The sequence below is a fragment of the Capsella rubella genome, unplaced genomic scaffold (genome assembly GCF_000375325.1).
Source record: "Capsella rubella cultivar Monte Gargano unplaced genomic scaffold, Caprub1_0 scaffold_8, whole genome shotgun sequence".
Classification (NCBI taxonomy): Eukaryota; Viridiplantae; Streptophyta; class Magnoliopsida; order Brassicales; family Brassicaceae; genus Capsella; species Capsella rubella.
Genome location: NW_006238916.1, coordinates 5,993,349 through 6,018,487, shown reverse-complemented (window position 1 = coordinate 6,018,487; position 25,139 = coordinate 5,993,349). Strand labels below are relative to the sequence as shown.

Sequence of the window (25,139 nt, the reverse complement as noted above, 5' to 3'; positions counted from 1 at the left end):
TGTGTGAGTATATGATTCTACTAAGTTGCTTCAAGGGTCCACAGCAAAGACGAATACGATTCGTTGAAGCAACTCATAAAAATTGAAAAGTCTTCTCCATCACTTTTTTCTTTATATCTTTCTATGAAATTAGTGGGCACTCCATCAATGAGTACAAAAGAAACGGTATATATAAAGACAAGAACGAACCTTGGTTAATTTCAATGGAATATCAAGAGATGATGACTTCAGAATTCTTGAAATTGGAATAAGCTTCATAGAAGAAGAAAAAAAGAAGACAGATTCATCAAAACTCAAAATGAGATTCTTGGTGGTTCATATCCATTAGTGTAATATAACTTATTTTGAGTTCTTACAAACCAATATGGTATACATGTTTTGGCCTCTAATTTATATAGATGTAATAACTAATTAAACCGATGAGGAATAAATAATGACCAAGATTCGTTTATGGCATAAGAACTACTTTGATCACTATGAATCTTTCTGATAAAGAAGTATATGATATACTTTTCTAGTTAGAGACTTAGAGTTTGTAACAATCAAAGTAAATGATAAGAATTACCTCTTATGAAAGAGTTTCTTTTTGGTGTTTAACTTGGAAAATATAAGAATTTGCATCAGCCATGCAAAGAGCATATAATCAATCACCTAGAGAGGTAACTCACAATATTTACGAGGTATGATTCCAACCTAATGACCTAGTTAAGTCAATATCATTGTGACTTTCATAAGTAATGTGATTTGATGTTGGGAAATTTACAACCAATGAAGTATGTATATACATATCCCTTGCAAATCCCTTTGATCAACCATAATTTTTTTTTTTTTCTGTAGATGGTGACTAGTGTTAAAAAAATCAATATCTGAGTACTTATAAAGTTTGACCAATTAAAATCAGTTATAAAAAAGTATGTTATTTTCTAATGTCCAAATTACTCTTGGGTTGTCCTTCTAGCACTTGTTGGAGCATAAATTCTAACTTGTTATCATTAATTATCCTAAGTCTGCGAATTTGAGATAGGTACACTTGATGGTTAGGGTTTTAAATATTGTTGCTCCAATAAGAATGTTTAGTTAAGTGTTGGTTGAATGGTTTGGTTGATGTCCTGCCTTGTCATTTAACATAATTCAATTCTTCTTATTGTTCATCAAATTCTCCTTCTCTGTATATTTGGTAACATGTATATCATTCACAATCAAGAATCGACATAAATAAATAGCGAATCGATATTTTTTCCATTCGACGTCAAGAAATCGTCAAATTTAACATCAATTCCCGAAAAAGCCCTTTCATAAATTTTAGTTGCATCACTTAAAATTCACATAAAAAAAACCCTCACCATGGTTCCCATTGCTTTAACCTAAACTATCCTTTTAACACCTATACCCATCTTCAAACATCAATTCCATTCTAGTTACCATTTCTAACGGTATCAAGGACCATCCAAAATTGTTAATAAAATTTATGACTAGTGACTTCAGAGTTCAGACTAGGTTTGTTTTTTTCTTCAAGTTGTGAGACTTGAGACTAGAGACTAGAGTAATTAATTCTAATTTCAGACTGATACAGATAAATAATTAAAGTTGGCATTAAATAATTTTGCTATATACAATAAGAGACTACAATTTTTGAAATATGTAATTTTTTCGTTTTTTTTTTATTTCCTTTGGGGAAAGACAAAACGGTTGTCTCGAACCGGAAAGCAAAAAAAAAAAAATAAAGTTAGCAACTTTGGAAAATGGCTTCTCAGCTTACACAACCTTTTGCCCTTTCTCTCTTCTCTTCTTTTAGCCGTTGCTTTTTAACCCTTTCATCGATCGTGTCCATCAATCAATACCCATTTTTCTATTTTTTCAATCGAACCGAAGAAAAACTGAGAAAAAAGTTGCGATTTTTCACCGCCGCCGTCGCCGTAGTTCATTATCGGCGGCGGCGAGCGGTATTATAAACCGGACTTGCCACTCTTTCTCTGTAAGACCACCCCCGACATTGATGTATTCGAACAGTGACTGAGACTGAGACAGAGACAGGAACAGAGAGAGATTGGGGGGGACATAAGGCAGACAGGTTGGAGCCAGGCAAATATATTAAATCTACTTATTCTACTATATCAAATTAGATTTTTATAACCAAAACACAATTTTTTTAAAGTTTTTTCTCTTTCTGGATTTTGTCTTCTTTTGGGGTTTCGAATGTGGAAGAAGAAGAAGATGATGATAGATACGATTCGTTGGTGATGTTTATGTTTATGTGAAATCTTTTTTTACTACTTTGCAAATCATTCTTTTGTTCCTCTTCAAGAAGACTATATAAAATTATGGCCTCTTCTGTGTTTTGTTTGTGTTTGTGTGTGTCTCATTTATAAGTTTCTCAAAGAATCCAAATTAGGGCCAAATCTTTATTCTGAAGTAACAAGCAAATTTGTGTTTGTTTAGTAGATCTAATCATTTATTCAATCTATTCTAAAAGCAGAGTACTTAGGAAGTTTTTATTTATCAGAAGTGGCCTAACTTCTCCACGAGCTTATTCTCTATTTCCATCCTCTTAGTCATCAACAGACCGTAGGTGGAAGCGATGTTTGCTTCTCCTGCTTTTACCTTGAGCTTGCAGTTGAGAGATGTCTTCTCCAGCTTCCCTTCGTAGAGGTTTGAGATGGGCACAAAGCTTCCTTTTTTCTTGCAGAGCCAGCCATGAGCAGCTCTCAGTGCTGCTCCGAGTGATGCTGAATCTGTTGCACACACAAACAAACAAACAATCAAGCGCTTTGTTTAATCCTTAAGGAGATCATGTTAAGTATACAAGGAGCTGCAACTTTTTTTGTATGTTTCGAGTGTTACCAGGTCTTTGCACAGTATATACATCACATCCAAAGATTGCTGAGATTAAACTCAAGATGTTCTCATTAGCGGATGCACCTCCTGTGGCTATTATTCGGATCGGAGGGGAAGGCATACCAAACCTCTCAGTATGAGCCCGTTTTGAAAGAAACTGACCTTCTATCAATGCCCTTACCTGACAGGAAACAGTTTATTGGGATGATAAGTCACAAACTATGTAACTGGGTGACTGCATAGAACAGTGTATGTGTGTGTGCACTTGCTTACCTCTGAGGGAGGGTCGAACTCATCGACCTCTCGTTCTTTCACACCATCAAGAGACTCACCAGAGAAGTTCTCAAGAATGTAACGATGGGAGCCAACTAATCATTGGTACAAAACATTAGTAAGGGAAGCTTATAGCATTTTGCCGAGAGCAATGGCATTGGAAAGAAGAAAAACACAAGAACATACCAGGAAGTGGGGGGAGAATTTCATTTTCAGTGTAGTAGAAGCCGAGTTTCCCATCTAATAGAGCCAGTAGTGTATTTAGTAAACAAAGGACCTGAACATATCATAGATGGACACCTGGAGGATTATGATAACAACTTACTATTTAGTGGCTGTGTTTGCTGCAAATGCTTATTAAAAACATCCCAAGATCCCTCAGCACAACGATCACGAATTTCTGAAACGAAAAGTCACATATTCTTACTTGTCTCAGAGGATCAAACAAAGCATAATCACAGATAAAGAGTCGGAGTTTGCAATCATGATTACCTTCACGGGTGAGAGAAGCATTCTTGTAAACCAACATTACCATATAACTCTCAGGGTCCACAGGATTAGGTAATACATGGCCCTCAAGACTGGGTTGATGTTCTTTGGTAATCCCAAACACCTGTAAGAGTTTACAATGTTCGACATCTGAAATGGTAAGAATACTAATCTGTTTCTGGATTAATTAACTAGAAAGCTCGACAAGAATCAAGAGCCTTGCCGTGTCACTGGTCCCAAGACTGATCGCCAGATCTCCAGGAGTACTTAGAGTTAGACCTGCAGAACATCGTATAACCTCATCAACACCTTATACTTCATATACAAACTCAGACAGAATTCAGACGCAAGATACACTTGCATTTCATCATAATTGTTGCAGTTGCTACGCAAAAGCTATATATATAAAGTGTGAAACTGTATAGGAACTTCTCCTTAGGCTTCTGTTGTTGAATATTTACCTGCCAAGCTATTAGGATTATCTCCTGACCACTGCACAACCACGCAGTTCTTTTCAAAACCGAACCTGCAACAAAACCAAAAAAAAACTCTGAATCTAACATGTGAAACTGCAAAAAAACTTAAAGTTTTGTTTGAAATGCTTATGGAAACTTCTGAGTATTATCATGCACAGTGGGTATCACTACCAATTCAATCATCTTCTTTTTAACATGTTTATAAATCCGGTTAAAGACATTAACAATCCTGATCACAATCAATGATACTAACCTCTCAACAAAATACTGAGAAATGGAACCAGCAGTAGCATAAGCTGGAGCTAACTTTCCAAGTTTTTCCTCCAAACCTGTTGCTGTAGCCTGCAAATGAAGCCTATTAGGAAACAGCCATCTTCTGCTATCTAACTATATACCCTCAAAGTAGGATCACAACAAACCTCTAAAGCAGCTTTAGACCAACATCGTTTCTTTATATCCATCAAATTCATCCCAGCTCCATCAGTTTCATCAATGGAAGCATAATCTCCTATCAACAAAGACGCCATAAAGGAGCTAACAAGCGAAATCCGCTCCGTGCTCTTATACGTTTCCCCCTGGGTAGTAAAAAGCTTCCGTATCTGCGGACCAGTGAACCGCTCATAAGCACGAGACCCTGTGATCTGAGACAGTTCCATAGCTCCTCCAACAGCATTCTCAATCTCTTTACACTGCACTGTGGTACTACTATCCATCCATATAGGAGATTCCTTAACAGAAAACGCGTTTTCGAGCTGTTCCTTCAATGATCTCTTTGAATCCAAAGATCTCAACACCTCAGAACTACCTTTTGACCAATACACACTACCGTGTTGCTGCCCGCTACCGGAAAGAGCAATGACCTTACCGAAATCGAAATTGGAGTCAGAGAGCTTCTTGAGAATGAGATCAAGTGCCTCCACCCACATGAGAGTTGGAGACACAATTCTACCGTTGACAGTAGCGTCTCTGTAAACCCCATCTTTGGTTTTGTAGTGAGGAAGATCAGAATCGAAATGAACGAGTTCGGTTTTGACAATGTTTAGGTCTGAGTCCAACACAGTAGCTTTCAAAGACCTTTTGAAAATGGCAAAACAAAACAAGAGATAAGGTATCACGATTGAGATCGATCAAAGTAACCAATTTCAAAATGATCGAACACGAATTTATGATCAAATCAGTAATAGTTAAGGAAGGGAGACGTACTGGGTAGAGCTGTCGAATCCGAGGAAGTAAGAACCGGGAGGAAGAGAGAGATCCGCCATTGTTGATTGCTTGATCCAAAGTTTTGCTTAAGGGGAAGAAGATGAGAGAAGTGTCGATTTTATAAGGTTTGTTCGATAATTTAAATCAGTCACTAAAAGAAAAAAACTTGAGCCCTTCGAACCCAATGGGCCCTTCGAACCCAATGGGCTCTTTCCCATTTAAAGCCCCCTTCGTCTGTTCCCCATTCGCATCTGAGATCTGACCTGAACACACACACACATTATTTTATTTTATTTTTTACAAAAAAAAAAAAAAAGAGAGAAGAGAGAAGATCTGAAGTTTCGTCTCATCTAACCTCTTTGCTCTGTACCCTGCAGTTTCCTTTTTGAGTTTGCAATGGTTTGAGTCACACTCGTTGACCCAGCTCGGATCGGACTCAGAGCTCTGGTGAAGAGGCTGTTTCGTCTCTGTTGGAATACTGTTCTAGATCTGTGAGCCGCTGAGCTCGCCGTGAAAATTGGGAATGGCTTCCTCGGAAGCTGATTCCCGATTGAGTCGAGTTGTAACTCCTGCTTTAGAGAAGATTGTCAAGAACGCTTCGTGGCGGAAACACTCGAAGCTCGCTAACGAATGCAAAGCTGTTATCGAGCGGCTAAATTCGCTGCAGAAATCATATCTTCCGTCGTCCTCTGCTGTTACTGAATCCGAGTCTGATTCCTCTGTTCCCGGTCCACTTAACGATGGTGGTTCAATCGAGTACTCGCTCGCCGATTCTGAATTCATCTTCAGCCCTCTGATCAGTGCCTGTGGCACAGGCCTGGCTAAGATCGTCGAACCTGCTATTGACTGCATTCAGAAACTTATCGCGCATGGCTACATTCGTGGTGAATCGGACCCGTCCGGTGGAGCGGAGTCTCTTCTCCTTTTTAAATTGATCGAGTCTGTTTGCAAATGCCATGATTTGGGAGATGAATCCATTGAATTGCCTGTGTTGAAGACTTTGTTATCTGCCATTAACTCTATCTCGCTGCGGATCCATGGCAAATGCTTGCTCCTAGTTGTACGTACTTGCTACGACATTTACTTGGGAAGCAAAAACGTGGTGAATCAGACGACTGCCAAGGCTTCGCTGATCCAGATTCTGGTGATTGTTTTCCGTAGAATGGAGGCGGATTCGTCAACGGTTCCAATTCAGCCGATCGTAGTGGCTGAGCTCATGGAGCCGATCGAGAAATCAGATGCGGATGGGACAATGACGCAGTTTGTTCAGGGTTTCATCACCAAAATCATGCTAGATATAGACGGAGTCTTGAACCCGACAATGCTAGGATCAGGATCCGGAGGCCAGGATGGGGCATATAGGACTACCACAGTGGAGACTACGAATCCTACGGATTTGTTGGACTCCACTGATAAGGACATGTTGGACGCTAAGTATTGGGAGATCAGTATGTACAAGTCAGCTCTAGAGGGAAGGAAGGGGGAGCTTGCAGAGGTAGACGCGGAGAGAGATGATGATTTAGAAGTTCAGATAGAGAATAAGCTGAGGAGAGATGCCTGCTTGGTTTTCAGGGCGCTTTGTAAGCTCTCCATGAAGGCGCCTCCTAAGGAGTCTTCGACAGATCCGCAGTCGATGAGAGGGAAGATTCTGGCTCTTGAGCTGTTAAAGATCTTGTTGGAAAATGCTGGAGCTGTCTTTAGGACAAGCGAGAAGTACGTTAAATACCTCTTTAGCTTTTTTTGGTCAATTCACCGTATCAAGAAATTCAGATATTTTCTTCTTCTGATGAATTTCCATCTTTGCTAAACAGGTTTTTAGGTGATATCAAACAGTTTTTGTGTTTGTCGTTGTTGAAGAATAGTGCTTCTACCCTTATGATTATCTTCCAGCTTTCTTGCTCTATTTTCATCAGTCTGGTTGCAAGATTTCGCGCTGGATTAAAGGCGGAAATTGGAGTTTTTTTCCCAATGATTGTTCTTAGAGTTGTGGAGAATGTGGCTCAGCCTAATTTTCAACAGAAAATGATTGTTCTTCGGTTTCTTGACAAGCTTTGTTTGGATTCACAAATCTTAGTTGATATATTCTTGAACTACGATTGTGATGTCAATTCATCAAATATTTTTGAGAGGTATGTTAATGTCCTTGATGCCTTGCTGTTCAGAATTTAAGATTAGTTGAGGTGGAAGTTCTTTGTTTAATTTATGTTTCCTCTGTATGATCATGTTTAGGATGGTTAATGGTCTCCTTAAAACGGCTCAGGGGGTTCCTCCTGGTACAGCGACAACATTGATGCCACCTCAGGAGGCTGCTATGAAACTTGAAGCCATGAAATGCTTAGTAGCTATATTGAAATCAATGGGAGATTGGTTGAACAAGCAGTTGCGACTGCCAATTTCTAATTCATTGAATAAATCTGAAGCACTTGAGATCGATCTGGGACCCGGAAGTACCCAGTTGGCAAATGGAAATGTTGATGAGTCTGCTGACGGATCAAATACCTATTCTGAATCTTCAGGAAGTACACCTGATGCTCTAGCTATCGAGCAGCGCCGGGCTTACAAACTTGAACTTCAGGTAGAATGTAAAGATGTTTTGGTATTATGCAGATTATATGTGCTATTTTCTGTTCTGTGGTCGTTAATGCTAATTTAATTGTTTGTCCTAGGAAGGTATTTCTCTTTTTAATCGGAAGCCAACAAAAGGTATTGAGTTTCTCATCAATGCGGGTAAGGTGGGTGAATCTCCTGAAGAAATAGCAGCTTTTCTCCAAGATGCGTCAGGGTTAAATAAAACTTTGATAGGTGACTATCTTGGAGAAAGAGAAGAGTTACCTCTCAAGGTGATGCATGCATATGTGGATTCTTTTGATTTCCAAGGCTTGGAATTTGATGAAGCAATTAGAACCTTTCTTGAAGGTTTTAGGCTGCCTGGAGAAGCACAAAAGATTGACCGAATCATGGAAAAATTTGCTGAACGTTACTGCAAGTGTAATCCTAAGGTGTTTACTAGTGCAGACACAGCTTATGTTCTTGCATATTCTGTGATCATGCTCAATACTGATGCACATAACCCCATGGTGAAGAACAAGGTTTGTTTCATTCATTGTCTAGGTTAATACAGTTATTGTGAATGTTTGTGGTAGAGTGTTGATGACGTTCTTTGTGTAATTTTTTGTTCCTTTTGGAACATATATAGATGTCTGCTGATGACTTTATCAGAAACAATCGTGGGATAGACGACAAAAAAGATTTACCTGCGGACTACATGAGATCGCTGTATGAAAGGATAACAAAGAATGAGATAAAGATGAAAGAAGATGATCTACCTTTGCAACAGAAACAATACGCAAACTCAAACATAATGCTTGGTTTGGATGGTATATTAAACATTGTGATCCGTAAGCAGTGGGGAGATTCACATGCGGAAACAAGTGATGATCTAGTGAAGCATATGCAAGAGCAATTTAAGGAAAAAGCTCGCAAATCAGAGTAAGATCATTCACTCTTCCTTGTATCAAATGTTGTTAACAACCATTTCTCTGTAACAAATTGTATTCATTTTCAGCTTAGAACTACTCTCCTGAACGGTTCCATATTTTAGGTATCTTTGAGCTACGCAGTATTTGAATTATTTGAGTTTGCAGGTCAACTTACTATGCTGCGACAGATATGGCCGTTCTCAAATTTATGATTGAGGCTTGTTGGGCTCCTATGCTTGCTGCATTCAGTGTGCCACTAGACCAGAGTGATGATTTGACAGTAATCAACTTATGTCTTGAAGGATTCCACCATGCAATCCATGCCACTTCTTTGATGTCAATGAAAACCCATAGAGATGCTTTTGTGACTTCACTAGCGAAGTTCACTTCACTTCACTCCCCAGCTGATATCAAGCAGAAAAATATTGAAGCCATTAAGGTTGGTGTTCTACATCTTTAAGGTTTATATGTTTGTTGTTTATAATAGTTTCCCTCCCTCGCTGAACCAAAGAACATGCTATATATCTTGAGTAGTCTTTGGCCATTATAGCTTGTCCTCAGTCTATTCCTTGTGTCACTTTGATGTCGATAATATTTCCTTCTTGATCTCGCTGTCACCTTTTCCCCTGTAGAACTGTCTGGATCCAAAATTAATACTGGTTGTTTTCCAGGCGATTCTCAGGCTTGCTGATGAAGAAGGCAACTATTTGCAAGATGCCTGGGAGCATATACTTACTTGTGTTTCCCGTTTTGAGCAATTACATCTCTTGGGAGAAGGTGCTCCTCCAGATGCCACTTTTTTTGCTTCCAATCAAAATGAGTCGGAGAAGTCAAAGCAACCAAAACAGTATGTACTTCCTGTTCTGAATAGGAAGGGTCCTGGGAAAAGTCAATATGCGGCTACAGGAGTGTTGAGGGGTTCATATGATAGCATGAGTCTTGGCGGAAAAGGTTCTAAGAATGTGAGACGAGAACAGATGAGCAGTATAGTTTCAAATTTGAACTTGTTGGAGCAGGTTGGTGAAATGAATCAAATATTTTCTCAGAGTCAGAAACTAAACAGTGAAGCTATATTAGACTTTGTTAAAGCTCTCTGCAAAGTTTCTATGGATGAGATGCGGTCTCCGTCTAATCCACGCGTTTTTAGCCTCACAAAGATTGTTGAGATAGCGTAAGAAACGCCTATTTCTTTTCTCTCTTTTCTCTCATATACAGTATATAAGAGACGTGTTCTTAGCAATTTTGTTTCTGTTTGTAAATTGGTGACAGGCATTATAACATGAACCGCATAAGGCTTGTTTGGTCAAGCATCTGGCAAGTGCTATCGGGTTTTTTTGTGACCATTGGATGCTCAGAGAATCTTTCTATTGCAATTTTTGCTATGGATTCTCTGCGCCAGTTGTCAATGAAATTCCTGGAACGGGAGGAGTTGGCTAATTACAACTTCCAGAATGAATTTATGACACCTTTTGTCATTGTTATGCGTAGAAGTAATGATGTTGAGATCAGAGAGCTTATCATTCGATGTGTTTCTCAGATGGTATTGTCGCGTGTAAATAATGTTAAGTCAGGATGGAAAAGCATGTTCATGGTAGGCATTTATTGTATTTCTCTGGTAACCACATTTATTCAAGAAGTTTTTGATTTACTCATGTGTCCTCACAATGTCTTTTCTTTCTTTGCAGGTTTTTACCACAGCGGCATATGATGACCACAAAAATATTGTATTTTTGTCCTTTGAGATTATAGAGAAGATTATCCGAGAATATTTCCCATACATCACTGAGACAGAAACCACCACTTTTACAGATTGTGTGAATTGCCTAGTTGCATTCACCAACAATAGATTTAGCAAGGATATCAGTCTCAGTTCCATAGCTTTCCTCCGGTATTGTGCAACAAAGCTTGCAGAGGGAGATCTTAAATCGCCATCAACAAACAAAGACAAGGAAACTTCTGGAAAGATTCCTCAGCACACTGGAAAAAGTGGGAAACAAGAGAACGGAGAGACTGTAAACAACAATAATCATCTCCACTTTTGGTTTCCCTTACTATCAGGTATAACATTAAAGTAGTCTCTACATTTGACATATTCTAACTACCTTTTCTGGCTGTTAATTGAAAGATTATAATCATGTGTTTCACCTTCCTATGCATAATGTAGGCTTATCAGAACTTAGTTTCGATCCAAGACCAGAAATCAGGAAAAGCGCACTACAGATTATGTTTGATACCTTACGCAACCACGGTCATTTATTTTCTCTACCGTTATGGGAAAAAGTATTTGAGTCTGTGTTATTTCCTATATTCGACTACGTGCGTCATTCTATTGATCCTTCTGGCGAAGACGAATCTGCTGATCAAGGAAGTTATGGTGGTGATGTGGATGAGCTAGATCATGATGCATGGCTCTATGAGACCTGTACATTAGCACTACAGCTTGTAGTAGATCTCTTTGTCAAATTCTACACTACAGTCAATCCACTTCTAAAGAAAGTACTAATGCTTCTTGTGAGTTTCATAAAGAGACCTCACCAGAGTCTTGCAGGGATTGGTATTGCTGCGTTTGTTCGTCTGATGAGTGATGCCGATGGCTTGTTCTCTGAAGAAAAGTGGTTTGAGGTGGTGTCATCTTTAAAAGAAGCAGCAAAGACAACTTGCCCTGATTTTTCGTATTTCCTCAGTGAAGAATATGTAGAGAGAAGCCAAAGAAATGCTCTCAACATTGTGACTAGTAATGCTGAGTCTGCTGCTCCAATTGGCGGAGATGCTAACGAAGAAAGTCAGGGAACAGCAACCCGTCTTTATGCCGCTATCTCTGATGCTAAGTGCCGAGCCGCTGTTCAGCTTTTGTTGATTCAGGTTTGTTCCTCTCAAGTCTTTACGTTTTCATATTATAATAATGCGTTCTTTCAACTGTACCCACAACTTCATTATTTTTTATCGAAATTTCTTTGTAAATTGTTAACTAAAAACTCAGATGGCAAACGCAAACAGACTTTGGCATTTCCTTTTACAGTTTACAAAAAAAAAAAGTTATGCAATCTTTGCTGTTGTTGTTGTTGATGTAGTTTATGTTTTCAGGCTGTGATGGAGATTTACAACATGTACCGACCTCAGCTTTCAGCGAAAAACACATTAGTCCTCTTTGATGCATTGCACAGTGTAGCTTTACATGCTCACGGAATAAACAGTAACACAATACTCCGTTCAAGACTACAAGAGCTAGGACCGATGACACAGATGCAAGATCCTCCACTACTTCGGCTTGAAAACGAGTCATACCAAATCTGCCTCACATTCTTACAGAATCTCGTTACAGCTAAAACCGAAGAAGCAGAAGAAAAGGAGGAAATAGAATCACTTCTAGTCAACACCTGTCAAGAAGTTCTCAACTTCTACATTGAGACTTCTTCTTCTGCGAAAAAACAACAATCAGAATCATCACGGGCCAGCGAATACCGATGGAGAATACCTTTGGGATCAGGAAAACGAAGGGAACTTGCAGCAAGAGCTCCTCTTATAGTTGCAACACTTCACGCAATATGTACATTGGAAGAAGCATCATTTGAGAAGAACCTGAAATGTCTATTTCCACTTCTGGCTAGCTTGATTAGCTGCGAACACGGGTCAAACGAGGTTCAGATTGCTCTTGGTGATATGCTTGGCTTATCGATTGGCCCGATATTACTACAATGGTGCTGACGTTTACTCTCTTATCTTTTTTGGCTTTCATCTTCCACTTTGGCGTGATGTGAATGCTTTGCTTGCCTTTATAGAGTTCTCTTTTCAATTCATCGCCGGTTGGTAATTATCAAAGATACTCATACCACTAAACTACTATTTGCTTAAATGTTATATCATCAAGTAACAAGACATTGAAAAAAACATACTCTCTTTGATTAAAATGTTTATCTTAAGTAACAAGACATTTAGTAGAAGGAGTTGACGCCATGCCTCCAAATAATTTTGACCACTAAACCACTACTTCCGATTTAAATGTTATCTCAAGTAAGTAACAAGACTTTGAAAAACACTTATTGGCTTGTTCTCTTTAACTTTGGTATATATATACCAAAAACGGGCTTTCCGATTGGTAGAACTCTCACTTATCAGAATTTGATGTCAAGTCGGCATGATACAAAACATCAAAGAACATGGTCTCATCATATATTATATATAGTGGAAAGAAGAAAAACATTTGATAGTAATAGAATCGTTGAAAATTCAACTATCGTCAACCTAATTCAAAAAGGAATCTGAAAAAAGAAAAAACCGTGACTGGCTCCAAGCTTTGGTTGAAAAATCAAAAAGGCAAAATCTATGAAGGAGATTAATCGCCCACTAAAAAGCCTCTTATGTTATTGGCACACGCTTCTTGATTCTTGTCGTTATAGTTCAAAAGTTCTTGATCTATCTATATATACATAGTTCTTTAATGTGGTGAGCATATGAGGAATCAAGAAGAAAAAATAAAATGATAAGTACAAGACTGGTGGTGGACCTTTGTAAACCTAAGATCCAGGAAACTACTGAGGAGAGCCACTGATAGTGTGTTAATAATTATTCTCCCACCCATCCATAGAAAACATGTTTAAGTTTAATTTTATCACTCGTGGTAAATTATATAATCAAATTAGCCCCTACCCCTACAGTAGTCAACGTTCAGCTAATCAAATGGGTCTTATAAGCATATCTCAAATTATTAAAATAATAATTCCCCAATCTAAGCAATTAATAAAAATTCCCCAATCTAAGCAATAATTTTTTTTTGTTTTTTTCCCCAAATTTTAATGTAATTTTCACGTAAGCAATATTTTGTTATTTGTTATTTTTTCTATAAATATAATTATACAGGTTATATGTAAGTAAAATTTTAAGTGATTTATGTAAAACTGATACTGCAAAACTTATGTTATTCAATAATTATTTTTAAAAGTTCTACTAATCCAGTGTTATTGAACTAATAATTTAAAAATAGTAAAATATACTTTAAAATACAATGTTATTCAAAAAATAGTTGAAGATTTGATTTTTGATAATTTTGAAAGATTTGAAAGGAATTGAGAAGATATTTTTAGTTATAAATACGGAAATCTAAATCTTCTGGTTTTAGAAAATAATTTCTAATAAATTATATCAACTTCCCTAAAATCATCAAAATCATATTTAAAAAAATTAGAATACACCCCTGAAAGGTATTACATATTTAATATGATTTTTTTATTAATATATGTATTCTTGGCTAAACCATTTTTATGAATACAGTATTTGTGTCCTCATCATATTTCTACACCAAAAGAGTAATAGATAGGGAAAAATGCCAATTAAACCTTCAACTTACTGGTCAACGCTATTTAAATCATGAACTTTATCTAAGGTCATTTAAATCATGTAATTTTGATTGACTATCATATTAACACCACATTTTGTTGATCAAGCCAAATAACACATTTCGTAAAATGATAAACCGGAGAAACAAAATCCTATTTAACATCCGTTAAACTATTTGTTAGCTACTTAACAAAGTGTTGTGTCTGCGATTCAAAAGATTAAAAAAATCCCCAAATTACACAATTAAACCCTAATTTTTTCAAATCCCCCAAATAAACACAATTCTCTATTTGCGATTTGATACCCAATGTGAGAAATCGATTCAGAGGGTGAGGTACGAGATGGAGTTGGAGATCCACCAAAAACTCAAATCGTGTAAAGGAAACTCAAATTTGGGAAACCGATCTTGTGATTTAGGGTTGTGTGGTGTGATTTAAGATTTTTTTTATCTTTTAAATCGCAGACAAAACGCTAACTGATGGTTTAACATGTGGTAAATAAAATTTAGTTACTCCGGTTTATCAATTTACGAAATATGTTATATATTTGTCTTGGTCAACAAAATTTGGTGTTTTAAAATGATAGTCAAACTTGCCCCAAAAAAAAAAAAAACCTGATAGTCAAACATAATTACATGATTTAAATGGTTTTAGGGAAAGTTCAGGATTTTTAATGACTTTGACTAGTAAGTGAGATACATTAATTAAAAAAGAGAGACAATAATGAAAGTGAGAGAAAAGAGTGTGCAAAAATGAACCCGATAATATAGGAAATAATAATAAAAAAAGAGAGACAAAAAGATTAGGTGTTGAATGTGGTGTGCCTATTTAAGTGGAGAAGAGAGTCCTTCACACTTCATACATACTACTACCCTTTGGCCTCTTCTTCTTATTTCGTCATAATAAAAAAAAAGAGAGTAGTCCATAGAGATGGAGAAGAAGAAGACCATGTCCGTTGAACAAAGCTTCACGGATCACGAGATTGGTGATACTAACAAAAACTTTGACGAGGATGGTCGCGAGAAAAGATCCGGTAAGCTTCGTTTTTTTTCTTTTATTTTCTCCACTCATCGTTAAATCTCGATCTTAACATCATATACATGTATGATACATAAAACATGAACTCGTCATGTATGCGTATGTAATGGGCAAGTAAGTAAGTAAGTCTCAGTTTTGTTTGTGTCCGCGTCATGAACACCATACATGCGTATAGACATGTATACTTGAGTTTTAACACGTCAAGCAAGTCTAGACGCAAACGTGAAACCTTAATAAGAAACGAAGTTTCGTATTTTTTGCGTTTTTAGTTTAAACTTTCTAAAACTTTTTATCAGTTAATATTTAATTATTTAGTTTTCTTTAGTTTTTTTTTATTAGGAGGTTCGGGTCTTATGCCGTAATCCCCCTAGTTTCCCTTAGTTACGTCTTAGTGCAAACACAAACGCAAAAATAAGTGTAAAAATTTGCAAAAAAAAAATGCATCGTAAATATATAACTTGAGGTGTTGTTTGTGTGGTTGGATTGAATTGGACAGGGACATGGGTGACGGGAAGTGCACACATAATAACCGCGGTGATAGGGTCGGGAGTGTTGTCGTTGGCGTGGGCAATCGCACAGCTAGGATGGGTGGCAGGACCAGCCGTGCTAATGGCTTTTTCGTTCATAACATATTTTACATCAACAATGCTTGCCGATTGTTACCGTTCACCTGACCCTGTGACCGGCAAACGCAACTACACCTACATGGAAGTTGTCCGATCCTACTTAGGTCATTTTCTCCATCTCTCTCTCTCTCTCTTGCTTTGTATATTGTAAGAGCTTTAATGATATACACATACCAAATGAACTAATACTTCAAAATCTAGCTGCAAAATATTGAGAGATAAGATTTCCATGACATATATGTATGTATATAAACACATGTTGTTTTGTTGGTAAAGGTTATGTAAAGTTTTGTTTTAGACTTGGCATGTTTTGGATTCGACCATCCCATCCCATGTGAAGTGATGATGATCATTAATTCTTTCAACATCATAGTCTCTTGGAGTCTTCTACTTGTCTTCACCCCACTTTATTATTCTATTCCTTCTTCTAAAAGTTAAAAACTATCAAAAGATACTCTCCTATTCTCAATTTATATTCCTTCTCAATTTTATTATTTCTATCTTACTTAACGTTTAATATTTTTAATTAATAATTTATACATAGGAAAAAAATATATATGATACTGTGGTTCAGATATAGAAAGATCTTAAGAACTAACCAAAAAAATTCTGATAAAGACGTCTTGGAAAATGTCGTGTTGTGGTCAGTCAGATTTCAACTCTCTTGTACCGAAGGGTCAACTTGATTTCCTATGAAAGTTTTTGTTTATTAAAAGTTATTTTAAATATTTTTTCAAGTGTTGAGGTTTTTTATATATTTATATAATGATTTTATAAATATAATTAAACAGGAGGAAGAAAAGTGCAATTATGTGGATTGGCTCAATACGGGAATCTGGTTGGAATAACAATCGGCTATACAATCACAGCTTCCATAAGCATGGTGTAAGTTTTTTTTTATTGCATAATTATATTTTCTCTTTTTTTCTTCAATTATTTCTCAAATTTTCAAAGTCAATTTTAGCAACCTCTTCTTTTTTTTGACTTAGTTACAAATCAAGCATGTTTGTTAGTTGTAAGTTGTAAGACAAGACATATCTCATGATTTTATTTAGTGGTCTACCTTTATGATATGATAGGTAGAGTTATACTATACAAAATTCCAAAAACTCATTTTGTTTTTGTTGGTTATTTGATGCAAATGGGGTAACATGTTTTTTGAATTTAAGGGGATGGTGTAATACAAAAAGAATGAAATTTCAAACATAAGCAATGAAGAATTGAGTTAGATCTAGTCATCTAGCTACTAGGATTGTGGAATTGAATTGTTTTGAAATAGAAGAATTAAAGCATCATACTAACAAATAATTTAAATGATTCAATGCAAACAGGGCAGTGAAGAGGTCGAACTGTTTCCACAAAAATGGGCATCATGTGAAATGTGCAACTTCAAACACACCTTTCATGATCGTATTTGCAATCATCCAAATCATTCTTAGCCAAATCCCAAATTTCCACAACCTCTCTTGGCTCTCAATTCTAGCGGCCGTTATGTCCTTTTGTTACGCTTCCATTGGCATTGGTCTCTCCATCGCCAAAGCGGCTGGTAAAAAAACATTCTTGATTATGCTTATAGTAATTTTCAACTTTTTCAAGAAATGTTACAAATTCTAATGGGTTTTTCATGAAACAAAAATTATAAAGGTGGCGGTGAGCACGTACGAACGTCCCTGACAGGAGTTACGGTCGGGATTGATGTATCGGGTTCCGAGAAAGTATGGAGAACGTTCCAAGCGATTGGGGATATTGCATTTGCCTATGCATACTCAACTGTGCTCATTGAAATACAGGCAAGTAGTCACTATGTATAAATGTCCTTCTACTGTTTTGTAAGCATGTTGAGGGTTGACTTATTGATAGTAGGAGTTAGGGAGACAGCAATATAAGAGATAGTCCACATGAATTGAATTGTGTGCCGTTTGGTCGCAAAGTAAACATCACTGCGTGCATGGACCTACCCATTAAATATGAAGAAAGTTATTAGAAATAAGTCTTTGTAGGGAAACTTGATAGGAGCCAAAAATAAAAAATAAGTAGCGAGAGGAGCCAGAGAGTCTATAAAGAATCCAACAAAAATTGAAACCATTTTTAATTTTGAAAACTGTCTAAGAGATATGGGTGAATTAACTTGACCACCATTTTAAGACATACTTAATTTAAAATAATTATTAGCCTAGAGAAATGATAAAATAACTTTAAAAAAAAATTCTGTTTAACTTGGTTAGCTTCTTTTTTTCTTGTCAAAAGATTAGCTTTTTTTTTATGTGTATCTTTTTAGCTCTACTAATTAAACTATGTAATTTTCTAAACCATGGCAGGACACACTAAAAGCAGGTCCACCATCAGAGAACAAAGCCATGAAAAGAGCAAGCCTTGTGGGTGTTTCCACAACAACCTTCTTCTACATGTTATGTGGTTGTGTTGGTTATGCTGCCTTTGGAAATGATGCACCCGGAAATTTCCTAACCGGCTTTGGTTTCTATGAACCATTCTGGCTAATCGACTTTGCCAATGTTTGCATAGCAGTGCACCTTGTTGGTGCTTACCAAGTCTTTTGTCAGCCCATCTTTCAGTTCGTAGAGAGCCAAAGCGCAAAACGCTGGCCAGATAACAAGTTCATCACAGGAGAATACAAACTCCAAGTCCCATGTTGTGGTGAATTTAGTATCAACTTCTTCAGATTGGTTTGGAGGACTTCATATGTTGTGGTCACCGCGGTTGTAGCAATGATCTTCCCATTCTTCAACGATTTCTTGGGTCTTATTGGAGCAGCTTCCTTCTGGCCTTTGACAGTTTACTTTCCCATTGAGATGCACATTGCTCAGAAGAAGATTAGAAAATTCTCTTTCACTTGGACTTGGCTAAAAATCTTGAGCTGGGCTTGTTTCATCGTCTCTCTAGTTGCTCTAGCCGGATCTGTGCAAGGACTCATAACAAGTCTCAAGGATTTCAAGCCTTTCCAGGCCCCATAATGAAAATATGTGTTCTCACCAAAACGTCTCAAAGAGCACAATTTCCATGCACTTCTCTTCTCCCCAATAAAAGTGTCTATTAATTTCTTTGTAGTTTATTGGTGTTTTATCACATAGCAAAATGTACTTGTACTTGCTTGTTTGAAACAAATCTATCAGCAATTAGTCCCATTTCCTCTTCTTGGTGCTCACTCAGAATAAACATGAAGCAAAGGGAAAATGAAAGAATAATAGATTGCACAACACAAATTAATTAAGCAATAACCAATCTTACTATAATAATAGCTAGCATGTTTTTTTTTTTTGGTAATGAGCTTGCATGTTATAAATTGGGTTGGATCTTCTCTACTACGGTTACAAAACAACAAAATTTAATAAAGAACTAGTCACTATAGACAAAGATAAAACACGCACGGACTAACGTTCATATTAATGTTTCGTAAATGTGACTATCTTCAACAACATCTGCACTATGAGGAAAACATATAAGATATATAAGATGTATAATATTATTTAAAAATAAAAAAAAAAAACAACATCTGTACTAAACGTTAAACTTGTTTACAAATATGTATTGAAAAAGTGATTTTTTGGTTACTAGAAGAAGGGGTTAATGATCCATTCCATGGAAATGGAAAGAAACAGCTACTAAAAAGTACTCTTCAAGTATACGGATTACCCCAAAACTTTTTAAAAAAATACTTGCAAGTATATGAATTACCCGAAAACTCAAGAAAAACTAACTAAACTCTACTTGAAAGTATATGAATTGTCTAACACTTCAGATATATATGGTACTAGTTTGGTTCCCAGTTCAGATCGAGTGTTACCCGAATCCAAAGTACTATAACACCGAGATCCATTCGAGCATGTCTCAATAACATACTCGGATCGGGATCAAGTCTTTTTAGTTCGGGTTTGGGGTTTTTTACATATGCCTACTTCAAGTAGGCTACTTGGACTGTTAATAATGAGGAAAATGTTTTCTTCTCCAGCTTAACGTGAGAAGCATTTGCAGTTGCGGGAAGCTACCAAATATTTTGGTTCAAAGGTCCAACTCCTAGTGATATGTTTACCCACTAGAGTTTGGTTTGCTTCTTGGGCATACAGATTGAAACTTATACTGTTGTCTTAGTTTCTCTCTAAATATGATGAAAGCAAAGATCACTTGCTCATTCGTCATGATCAAAACGTATTGAATATTTGGCCACCCTTGTAGACTACTAGTCTTTGAAGTAATCTAGGATTACTTCTCTCTATAAATTAAAAGATCCATGCGACCCCTTGTTTTTGTTTTCCACTTTTGGCAAGAATACACATACACTACAAGAAAAAATAGCGACATGGTTGACATATTGTAAAACCAAAACATTTCATTTTTCTAATAATATTTACATTCTTATCATAATATATATATATAACTAAACGTTGAACTTGTCCCTCAGTATTTGGCTAAACAAATTTGAATTTTATGTATGGTCAGACCAATGAACAGATAGGGGGAAATGGAGAAGAACAAAACGTATATGAAGTATATATAGTATTGGCAACTTGTTTGAAACTGAGTAAAAAGTATAACTAAGTTACTACGACAACTTATAAATATGATTAAGAAACAGAATTACACGCATGGGAAGTCAAATGTCAACTTTCAAAAGCTATAGTGCTCAATTAAGTGCTAAGTATAAGTACACTCGTTAACCCTTACAAATTAATTAAATCCTACCACGATCTTATATGTATAACTAATGTTCAATTTGCGGCATTTCTGAAATTTTCATTAGGATAACGCGTTGAATGAAAAAAAAAGAGTCAAACAATATATTTTATTACTCAAGCAATTTTGTTTGAATCGATTGTAGAATTTATTTAAAACACACAAAAAAAAAACTGTTTTACAATGACTATGACCTTTAGTCTAAATTGTTTTTAAGATTAGAGAGCAGAAGAAGTAGAAAAGCTATAATATATTTGCTTTTTGAAACTATGACACACGAGTGGAAAACTATAAGACCATCATTATTGGTGGTCTCTTAACAAATTTTAGAGCTAAGACTTGTTAAAAGAAACTATTTTATAAAAGTCTTTTGTTCAATTTGTTTGCATTTCAAAAACTCTAAAGTTTCTATTTAACTAGAACACAAAATTATATCTGCCTCAAGATCTATTGGTAATAGAGATAATTTTGTTTTTCTTTCTTAAACAGTATTTCTAGGCTCGTAACATTTAAAAAAACACGAGACTTAGTAAGCTCTATAATTAGTGTTGAATTGGAACATGCTGTTTTGTTCGAGTATTTTTTATAAGAACTATACTTTTTAGTTCATCAACAACGTATTTATGCCAAACTTAAAACACCGATAGTAGTAATATAATGACGATGTTCTCTCCTCTTATAAAGTTTAGTTGTAAAATATTAGGAGATGCTCTCTATTATATCATAAAGTATCAAGTTATTGGGAAAACTTAACAGTTTAATTTCTTATATTGCGGCCGTCTATGCCTTTGTCCCACATGTTACAAATTAATCTTAAAGAAGAATTTTTCATCTCTATTTGGTTTCATCTATAAAAACAACATCCATTATCTCCTTTACACATAACTCCAATAAGTGACTCTTTATCATCTAGCACACAAACAAAGTACAAAGTCTCGATTTCTTTATTTCTCTCTGAATCTCTCTTTGCGGGTCACTCTTCATCAATGGATGACAAAGCAAGAAGCTTAAAGATCAACAAGAACATGGAGGATTTTGCGGACGTGGAAGAAGAGATGGAGTTAAGGAGAGGTCCATGGACCGTTGAGGAAGATTTAGAGCTCATCAATTACATTGCTACTCATGGTGAAGGTCGATGGAACTCTCTCGCTCGTTGTGCCGGTATGATACACTAACACTAACATAGACACACTTAGATTAATATAGGTATATTTAAGCTTGTGCATGTTTGTGTTTGGGTGAAGAAAATATAATAACAAACCAAATATACACAAGTTGCATATAACTTAATTAAACTTTTGTTTAATTCTTCCTCATCCATATTAATTTGTCTTTTGCTTTTTTAATCCTATTCGCCACTCTCTTGATCATATTTGTTTTGTTTGAAATTTCAAGAAATTGGTTTTGATATAGAATTAAAAGTATGCATATGATTCTAATGAAATCTTTTTTGTCGCTACACAGACTCAATTATTATGATTCTAATGAAATCTTGTTTTCGCTATTCGGACTCAATTATTACATATTTTTGGATATGGATTCAATTATATAACCCTCTACGTTTTGAATAAAGTAAACTATATTCGTGTTGACATAATAAAAATGAAGATAACAAATTAATTCTAATATAATGATAAACATCTATATGGGGAGAGCACTATCGCAATGGGAGAAAGTTTGCTGGAGACAAAGACCCTTTTAGGGAGTTTGCCTCATTAGCAACGGTTCCAATAATTTCAAGAGTCATTTTTATAACTTTACCAAATATGATCATAATCATGAGTTTCTTGCGTATGAAATCATCATACAGTATACGTATACACGATGATGTCTAAAATAATAATCTCTTTCCAATATGAAACAGGACTCAAAAGGACCGGGAAAAGCTGCAGACTTCGGTGGCTAAACTATCTCCGACCAGATGTCCGCCGTGGCAACATAACCCTCGAAGAACAACTCTTGATTCTTGAACTTCACTCCCGTTGGGGCAATAGGTATATATTTTTTTGTTTGAAGTATAAAGTTTTTAGACCAAACTATAGGTAACGTTTAATGATCATTAGTACACTTTAATCTTTTACTATCTCAAAGATGTATATGGTTAATTTGTATTAAGAAATTATTTGATCACAACTTCTTAGTTATTAATACATTAATTTTGTTTTCTTGTGATTATTGTAGATGGTCTAAGATTGCACAATATTTACCAGGAAGAACAGATAACGAGATCAAAAACTATTGGAGAACACGTGTTCAAAAGCATGCAAAACAGCTTAGGTGCGACGTGAACAGTCAACTGTTTAAAGACACAATGAAGTATCTTTGGATGCCTCGGCTCGTAGAACGGATCCAAGCCACCAACACAAGGTCTGTTTCCACTTCAGACCAGCTCGTGATCAACAACAACAACAACAACACCAACATGGAACATTGTGGTTTAATAATGAGTAACCCTAATGGTTACATCATCACGTCGGAACATTCCAACGTGGCGGTATCTCCTTCATCAGATTTGACGGAGTGTCATGTGAAGATTTGTTCAGATCAGGATTTGGTGGAACAACAACTGTCATCGCATAATTATTTGGATAACAACAGTGGATTAATGTTCGGAGATGTTACGAAGATGCAAGATGAGAGTTACCTTAATTGGTACGAGAATAATGTTAATGGGATAATACCTAATTACTCGGACAGTTTCTGGAACATTGGATATGATGAAGACTTCTGGCTCTTACAGCAACAACAACAAGTCATCGACAATGGAAACTTCTGAAAAGACACAAGAAGCTATTCAAAAAGTCATTTTAAAGGGAAAAACAAAAGTAAAAGTTTCTAATAATTAGGGTGTGAAAAGAATTTGCTATAAATTATTTGAGGATTTTTTTTTTTAAATATACTAGGATTTTGTTATTTTGTAGTAAGTTTGATTGATATTTTGGAGTTGCGATACTATTTTTTGTGCTAATAATTTCTAGAATCAATTCAGAGAATCGGATTAATAACCACATCTTTTTATTCTCATTTTATTCGAAAGATGATACACTTAGCTTTCACAATAATAAATGTGATTTTCTTCATGGAAGCATGCTTATATAATAAACACACTAACTACATATTATAATGAGATGATTTGCCAAAGCAACCATATAATATAATTGGTTCCACGCGACACTTCTTAAAAATTAAGTCACAACCAGACAAAACAATACTCATATTGAAAAGATATATGTAATGACTTTGGCATGATAAAAATGAGAAAATTGTAAATGGATACTCCAGTTCATGATGCTTTTAGGAAACATGTCTATGGGACCTGTATATGGGAAAAAAGGGGACCAAAGTGTGTGAAAGAGCTTTGTGTTCAAAAGTAAACAATCCAAAAATATTTGTCATTTGTTTTTTCTCCACGTAGAGACGTCTCAATGGTTAAGGTATGAGCTTTTAAGATGGCCATTGAGGAGATTATTCTTTGAAGAATGTAATTATATTATGAAATTTTAGGTTATTAAACTATGTGTTTAGTGATGATTTTTTTTCCCACCATTAACGCGTGCAAATCCTTATTATATTAATTGAAACCCCTCATTATTGTACGGATGATCCCACCATTATGATAAGATCCTTTCTTGACACTGCAACACGTCCCTCTAAACATTTTATTTTTATCTACTTTAAATATATTTTAAATATTCATTCGCAATGATATAATAACACTCTCTAAAAAAATGTAATTTTGTTATGACAATTAAAAAACTTTTGACTTTAAAAAAAAAAAAACCTTCAATGTACATTTATGCAAATATTACTAATTATCATTATTTCAACAGGATGAGATTATTTTGTTTGCCAAAAAAAATAAAAAAATCTATGTAATAACTTGGGGAATTTCAAAAATACCCCTTTTCTTATACCACTTTTTAAAAATACCCCTATTTCGAATTTTATCAAAAAATCACTATAAATTTTGAAATTTATCAAAAAAACAGGTGTAAGCTTATATGTAAAGACACAAATTATCTTTATATGTGTGTAAATTTACATATATATTTCATAAATACCGTATAAATACCTTTTAAAAATCATTTAAAAACCTTATAAAAACCTTGTAAACCTTTTAAAACCTTATAAAAACCTTATAAATGCCGTTTATAACCTTTTAAAACCTTATAAATATTTGGATTTAGTCTCCCAGTAGTAATGATGATCTTGATGTACCTTATCAACTATATAAAAGTTTATAATTTTTCATATTTGAAAAGGGGTATTTTTGAAAATGGATAGAAAATAGGGGTATTTTTAAAAAGGGTAGACCAAAAGGGGCATTTCTCAAAAAATACTCTTTTAACAATTGAAAAGGCTGGTAACATCTAGAAGAGTTCATGTGTATGGTCGGTGTAGAATCTAAATTTTTGGTGTTATACTTTAGATATTGTTTTTCTAGTTTTATTCAAGAGAATCTAATATAGTTATTTTTTTTTTTTTTTTTGGGGCCAAAGAGTCTGGTAGATTTCATTTCATATATTTCGGTATACAAAACTTTTCTCAATCTTTAGTTATGAAAATGTTTTTTACTAAATGGAAATATTGAGATGTTTTGGTTTACTAAATCGAAGATTATACGATCGATAAGTAAAACGTAACATGACACTTTTAGTTTTGATCGTTCGGTACAACTATTGTTTGTTTCTTTATCCA

General features: G+C 35.5%; 4 protein-coding genes and 1 long non-coding RNA gene across 6 annotated transcripts; 4 read left to right on the top strand and 1 right to left on the bottom strand.

The window, feature by feature from the left end:
• Positions 1-1,580: 1,580 nt before the first annotated feature.
• On the top strand, positions 1,581-2,336 carry LOC111828950. Its single transcript, XR_002832597.1, has 2 exons — positions 1,581-2,071; positions 2,206-2,336. It is a non-coding gene; the product is annotated as an uncharacterized LOC111828950 (long non-coding RNA).
• A 44-nt stretch (positions 2,337-2,380) lies between these two features.
• On the bottom strand, positions 2,381-5,373 carry LOC17877114 (xylulose kinase). Its single transcript, XM_006280198.2, has 11 exons — positions 5,277-5,373; positions 4,493-5,147; positions 4,327-4,415; positions 4,059-4,123; positions 3,821-3,876; positions 3,601-3,721; positions 3,434-3,508; positions 3,295-3,348; positions 3,109-3,203; positions 2,842-3,016; positions 2,381-2,732 (listed from the first exon to the last, which is right to left on the bottom strand). The coding sequence occupies exons 1-11, from the start codon at positions 5,333-5,335 to the stop codon at positions 2,500-2,502; spliced, it is 1,677 nt and encodes a 558-aa protein (XP_006280260.1). The 5' UTR covers positions 5,336-5,373; the 3' UTR covers positions 2,381-2,499.
• A 233-nt stretch (positions 5,374-5,606) lies between these two features.
• LOC17875598 (brefeldin A-inhibited guanine nucleotide-exchange protein 2) lies at positions 5,607-12,663 on the top strand. Its single transcript, XM_006282197.2, has 11 exons — positions 5,607-6,989; positions 7,088-7,405; positions 7,506-7,851; positions 7,943-8,365; positions 8,473-8,765; positions 8,921-9,194; positions 9,427-9,926; positions 10,025-10,346; positions 10,441-10,813; positions 10,920-11,617; positions 11,840-12,663. Exons 1-11 carry the CDS (start codon positions 5,800-5,802, stop codon positions 12,458-12,460), a joined length of 5,358 nt encoding a protein of 1,785 aa, XP_006282259.1. The 5' UTR covers positions 5,607-5,799; the 3' UTR covers positions 12,461-12,663.
• Positions 12,664-14,971: 2,308 nt separating this feature from the next.
• LOC17874661 (amino acid permease 6) lies at positions 14,972-18,894 on the top strand. The gene is made up of 6 exons (XM_006280329.2): positions 14,972-15,121; positions 15,623-15,856; positions 16,544-16,637; positions 17,084-17,298; positions 17,397-17,542; positions 18,071-18,894. Exons 1-6 carry the CDS (start codon positions 15,019-15,021, stop codon positions 18,722-18,724), a joined length of 1,446 nt encoding a protein of 481 aa, XP_006280391.1. The 5' UTR covers positions 14,972-15,018; the 3' UTR covers positions 18,725-18,894.
• Positions 18,895-21,427: 2,533 nt separating this feature from the next.
• Positions 21,428-23,311, top strand: LOC17875336 (transcription factor MYB78). 2 transcript variants are annotated; one of them, XM_006280818.2, is made up of 3 exons: positions 21,428-21,602; positions 22,306-22,435; positions 22,623-23,311. In XM_006280818.2, the coding sequence occupies exons 1-3, from the start codon at positions 21,428-21,430 to the stop codon at positions 23,215-23,217; spliced, it is 900 nt and encodes a 299-aa protein (XP_006280880.1). In that variant the 3' UTR covers positions 23,218-23,311. The 2 variants fall into 2 exon arrangements, with proteins under 2 accessions (XP_006280880.1, XP_023645806.1); XM_023790038.1 differs by having other exon boundaries at positions 22,533-23,311.
• Positions 23,312-25,139: the final 1,828 nt, after the last annotated feature.